The 6,219-nt window shown below is 44.2% G+C and overlaps 1 protein-coding gene across 1 annotated transcript; it reads right to left on the reverse strand.

The window, feature by feature from the left end:
• Window positions 1-4,713: 4,713 nt before the first annotated feature.
• LYSMD2 (LysM, putative peptidoglycan-binding, domain containing 2) lies at window positions 4,714-5,051 on the reverse strand (the record flags this gene model as incomplete). Its single annotated transcript, XM_010159920.1, has 1 exon — window positions 4,714-5,051. A coding segment is annotated over exon 1 (338 nt), but the record flags the coding sequence as incomplete, so codon positions are not given.
• Window positions 5,052-6,219: the final 1,168 nt, after the last annotated feature.

Below are 6,219 nucleotides of genomic sequence, written 5' to 3' on the forward strand. Positions count from 1 at the left end.
AAAAAAATACAACCTCAAAAAAAAGGTTTTGGATGGAACTGGTAGTAATTGCAGGGATGTGTGGTTACAGTACTACTGAAAACAGATTTTACCTTTCTTACAAATACTACATCTATGTAAGCCGGTGATGCTGCAGACCCAGTACCGAGCATGATTCTTAAGACAGATAATCTGTGTGTATTTAAGCAGTATCTTTCCTTATATCATCAATTCTGCATTGCAAAACTGCCACACAACACTGCAATTTGCAGAGGCTGTTCTTAATACCTGGCATGGCAGTAAAGTAAGGAAGCAAACAATTCACGTTTAGCTGGGTAGGCACTACAGCATTTTTGATCTATAAATTGTTTCAAGACAATAGGGTTCAATTCTGAACGTTTTAAATTCTATGAACATATGAAGCTTGTAAGATTGGACTGCAGGAGTGTAAAATTCACCTGTAACTACCTGGCTGCAGCTTAACAGTCCAAAAGCACATTCTGAAGCTCCGAGATTCACCCTTCTGGGGCGGTGGGTTTCTAGCCACGCGTGCCCTCAACACAGTTGCAAACAGCAATCTCCTGCGAGTTTGTGAGGGTGAAGGTCTGTATTGTCAGAGCTTAGCCTGTCCAGTAGCAGGCTGAAGCTTACTTTCTACGTTATTCACTGACAATCACTTGGGTTTGTTATGTTTCCCCTTTTAGGAGAGTAAAATGTGGCAGTTACCTAAAAGACCTGCCTTCTAATTGGAAGCTGTCAAAATTGGCCTTTTAGGGTTTTTTTGGTTCTGAAAGCTTTAATACAGGAATCACATCCATCATGACATGGCAACAGTGAAACACTGGACTGAAATTAGCTGCTGTTGATTATGGTGGATACTAGGGGTTAATATGGAGAACTGGAGAGCTGAAACAGTGATGTTACATTAGCAGGTCTTTAGACATCCAAGTCACAAAATTCTAGTCTAAGCTGTTGTGAAATGGGCTCTTGGAGTGTGGGCTCTTACTTGGCAATCATCCACAGAGTGGAGAAGATGAGCACTTGAGTCCCAGCCAGCTTTGAGAGGTTTCATGTGCCAGGGACCTCAGAACTGTTACGACTGAACCTAAGCAAAGCCGTGACTGGCTGGAACATGTAAAATTTCTGACCCAGGCGCAGGCATGCTGTAAGGGTTGGCAAACAGCTTCTAACCTTCTGTGCCAGGCTGCAGGACTAGGCTGTGTGATGAGGTCTACAACACACTACTCCCCACTGAGGTAATGGTCAGGAAGTATTACTACTGTGCCTCTTCAGTACATGCCAAGAACAAGCCTGTTCTCACCGCTTAAAAGCAAGCCAGGCTTTACAGGGAATAAAATTGCACGGCCCACAAGTAACAGCGTGGCAGCGTGTGTATGTTTAGTGACCAAACAATTTTCTTCACTTTTAAGATGCTTAAAGTAGCCAAGTCAGTGCAACACCTCCCTTCAGGCCAAGGGAAAGAACAGCACAGCGTTACAGCGCGTTGTAGTGCTGTCTCTTCCTGTTTGCTGTCGCCGCTTTGCCCAGCAGGTTACAGGAGCTGAAAGCCATCTACTGCAAGTGGCTGTATCCACCAGGACACAGCAAAAACATGCCAGGAACCAAGAGCAGCTAAGTGAACAAGTGCACTTGAATCCAGTGCTTGGATGCTTCTAGAATAGAGTTAAACAAGGCAGCAGTGAGTTACAAGTTTCTGGAAGTCTGAAAACAGGATTCTCCCCTAACAGGCTCCTTTACTGAGGTGCCTGCTTTCTTGGCTGTTAGCCAATGAGGGTGAACAATCACTGGCCAAATCAACTTATTAGTTGCCCATTTCAAATGCCTCAACATCCTCCTCTTCCCTAGGTTCAGGTCGAGGCAACGGAGCAGATGACAGTACGTGGTTCTGCTCCCCTGCTGCACACCAGTTAACCCTCTGGGCTCGTACAAGCAACAGCGGTTAGACTGGCTCCATGTAGTTACAAGGCTTTCAAAATGAGTCACTGAAAGGCAAATGCAGAAAGATGTGACCTGTCTCAGAAGCACAGTCTGTGGCCCTAGTGTTCCAGCCTTCCACAGTACTACCCTAAATTAGGGACTCTACAAAGACCTTGCATTAAACCTCTGGCGTTCAGCTAGCAGACACAAAAAGCATTCCTAAACCTCGAAATTCCTGTTTCCTCCTGAAACATGCGTAGCAGCGTTTTGGGCAAGATGCAACACTACTGTGTTTTCCCAAACTATTAAAAATTGCTTTTCTTCCATATGTGGATAAAACTAGTAATGGCTCTTCTTCTCTAACATGGCAACAGATGAGTCAGTGACCTATGCTACAACCAAGCCTAGTACACAAACTCTAACAGCGAAAGGCAGCTGGCACAAACGGAGTGGATCACACTCCATATTCTCTAATGCTTGTCTACTTGCATGGCTGCTGAAGTTTAATATCCAGCCTAAATCTGCACCTACGTGCTCCTCAATTTTTGTACAAGCTAAAGCAAGAGGCTTCAGCTGGGGAGAAGATGGCTTAGAGATGAATATACTGTATTCCTCTGAGAGCACTTAGAGGGGTGACTTCAAGAGTCAGGATTAAACAATGTGCTTCACCTCAAGCTGTCCCTGCAGCACAGGGCAATTCCTGACTACGAAACTGCCTGTACAGTTTGGTCAGAGCCAGTGCAGGTATGTGCGTGCATGCTGGGAAGCTTTAAGGAGACCAAATAAAGAGCAATTTAAGAGGTGTCATGATTTTCTCCATCTGCCAAACAGGTATGGTGAGAAGTAACGACTCTTCAAGTTCTGGAACTGATGGTCTGTTAAACCACGACACCTTCACAGTGTGCCTCCTGGGGAGCTGCTGGTGCAGAGTAAGGAATGTTCCGGAGTGGGGCCAGGAATATCAGGGATGGCAGGTAACTGTAAAGTTTCCAGGGCTTTCAGCAATGGTCTCCCTCTATTCCTGGTCTCTGCAAGGAATAAACATTCTGCAAACCCTGCAAACGGTCACCTTGGTCTTTAGCACTCTCTCAGACTATAGGGGAGTGAACACAGTTGGAGAAGACAAAGCAAGGATGGCTTGTGACCAGAGGTGGGGTGGAAGGTGACATTCCCAGGTCTTCATCAGATGTACAGGAAGCTTTTCTGCCCAGAAGCTTTGGGTAACATCCTGCTGAGCAGGCTGCCTGCAGCTTTGTGCTTCCTGCAGCATCATGCCCAATAAAAATCCGTGCTCTATGTGTAATTAACAAAATTACCTGCTAAATCTGAAGAGGAGCTGGGAAAGTTAACTTATCCTCCTGTATCCATTATTTCTTGGGAGGAAATTTTGTAGCAGGCCCTCATTTCCCAGGTTGTAACTTAAGTGATGGAGAAAAGGGGTATCAGTAGAAGTAGTGAACTGTGCTGTCACTCTCGCTGTACTGGCTCTGCTCATGGGGCCGCAGGGTCTAAGTGAATTTCCTTCTCTAAATCAGCATGTTATTTTGTTGATGGGATGTTACAATAACTGCCTTCCTCTGGCAGGGACTGTGGTTTCCTGTCACCCAGCTTAACTGCTGGGTCAACATCTACTTTAATCTGTGCTAAACACGTCTGATGATCTGAGAGTCAGCAGCAGCATGTTTTGATAGATGGTCTACATTGTTTCACATATAACAATGCAGGTGAGTAAGTCTGAACAGAGAAGGAGCTGAGGTCCAACAGGTATTTTCCCTCTTTCATGTAATAAGTTCAAAGGAAAATAATTGACAAGTGTGTTAACAAGATGTGAGAGCGCTCCAGCCTTCCTCAGACTGTGCCCCTAAACCTGTCTCCTTCTGGCAATGGAAAGGTGTACGTGGAGTGTGATGGGTAACACATTACCTTAAGCTGTCTTACGGGATATCTCTCCAAAAGAGGCTTCTCCAATTGCTAAGTGCAATACAGCGCTCCCCCTCACATTCAACGGACAAAACTGTATTTTTTAAGTTGCTGCAATAATCCCTCAACTTCCTAAATAAAATGATGGGTCTCTCTGCTCAACAGATTTGGCCCCGAAAGGTTACCTGCAGTCAAAATCAGAGGATGTGAAGTGAACCAGTAAGTTTTGCGCTACACAAATTTGCAAAAGCAAAGTACATACCTGCAGGCACAACTTCTCTCCAGCTCTCTGGTAAGAGAAGCAATACTAGTCCCCTGCAGTCACCTTTTATTCTCATGAGAGACCACCTTGGCGTCGCCCGTTGAGGCAAGAGAATAAACAGGCCAGACAACCAGCCCCCGAGACGGCTTGTGAACAAGCTGGGAAAGCTTGTCTCATGGACACAGGAAAACAAACACTACTGAAGCCCATTCTTGCTCTAAGCCTTTCTGTACTCTCCAAGGGATGCCTACATATGCGAGGGGACAATCACTGTGGCAGAGAGGTCAAAAGGCACTTGGCCTAGTACTCTACTGCAAATTACGGGTTTGCCTAACTAGTTTCCTGCTTACATGGCAAGACGCCTTGGAGAATACTGGCCTTCCAGCTTTCATAGAATATTACTGCCCTTCTATAAACACTGAGGCAGCCTTTATAGCTGTCCTATCAAGGCATCAGCTAATGGTGTGCTCTGAATGTATCTGGTGCGTGGCAGTAGCGGCGACTTGCTGCTGACAACTACAGATGCTGTCTGAGACGCCCCAAAGAGGGTTCAGCTTGGACTAAAAAGCCTTCAGGATGAGAATAAGATGTTTAATACTAAAAGCGGCATTTACCTGACACTGTCATCTTTTAGTTTTCTGGCTGCTTGTTTGGATAACTTAATCTGCAAGTCCAACCTTTGTAGGAAATCTTTGGCAGACAGTTCTTCTGGTGCAGTGGGCTGATTGTCAGGCTCTTGAGGACTGGGAGAAGAACTACTTTCTTCCTGAACTGTCACTAGTCCTTCATCACAAGAAGGGGAGCTGTCAACAGTTTCACCCTCGGGAGACTCCAGTGAATTAAGTCCATTGAACAGTAACGGTTTCTCTGATATAACCGGAATATTCAGGGTTTTCCTCAGAAATATACAGTCATTTGTGAACAGTTTATTTGCCCTCTTTATTTGTTCCATCTGAAAAAGATAGGGAGAAATGTAAGTTATTAGGGTTTGGCAAAGTATAAAGTACTAACTTTCTGAAGCAGTAGAGTCACCTTTAGTTCCAACAAGTCCATACTTGCTTTGCAGCAGTAACAACCTCAGGAAATGATTTTTTTTTTTGCATTCCAAGTGATTTCAGAGTGTATGTTCTGTCTCAGCCTTGTTAACTCAACACCCTAAGCTTCTTCCTTTTACGTAGACTTGAGTCAAATATTGGTCTCTCTGAAGTCCTACGCTACCTAAAGATGCTTTTCTTGAACAGTCTTCCCGTCGCTATACAGGCTCACATGAACAACTTGCCAAAGAATAAAAATTATACTGGGGAAGTGCTGCCAAACTGGATTTATTAAGAGTAATGCTCAGAACTGCTAGCAGCTGCTGCAGGTGAACTCTGGTAAAAAGCACACACAATACAAACGAGGGAGGATCAAGTTACCTTCAGTACTGTAAGATATACTAGTTATGAACAGCAAGCACAAGTCTTGGAAGAGTAGTATATGCTTCATCCATAGTATTCCCCTCACCCCCCAAGCGAAGTAACAAATTCAGACTTTAGATGAAGTCCTGATTTTCAGAGAGAAGTCAGGCAGTGAAAAGAATGTAGGACCCTTAAACACCTTGCTATGCAGCTGCATAGACTGGTGTCTGCATTTGTCCGATAAATTGAATCTACAGTGACCTCATGTATGCAATAATGCGTGGTAACAGCCACCACGTAACTGTTAAATACTTTTTCATGCAACTCTTAGGCAAAGTACTACTCAGAACCTACTTGTCCATACAGATAATCTCAGGACAGAAGCAAGACGACCCCATCTTTCTCTGCATGCTACTGCATCAAGCCCCACTTGTTCCGTATTTAACCTGAGAAGCTACTATAAAAATTCCACTCCTTTACAGGTGAGGAAAAGCTCACAGTAAACGTTTATACTATTTCCCTGCTAAGAATATTAAGTTCTTACTCACCAAAATTTCCTTTCCAAGTCAGTAACAGTTGAACTAGTTTCCTATTTCTCAATTGCAAGCTTTAAAAATCTTCAGTTTAGCTCTCAGATGATGAAAAATTGCTCTATCATCTTAAGCCTGACAGCCTTAGACTCAGTTTAAACTTTGCTCTGACACTACTTGGGAGTCCTTCCCA

Source organism: Eurypyga helias, unplaced genomic scaffold (genome assembly GCF_000690775.1).
Source record: "Eurypyga helias isolate BGI_N326 unplaced genomic scaffold, ASM69077v1 scaffold46869, whole genome shotgun sequence".
NCBI lineage: Eukaryota > Metazoa > Chordata > Aves > Eurypygiformes > Eurypygidae > Eurypyga > Eurypyga helias.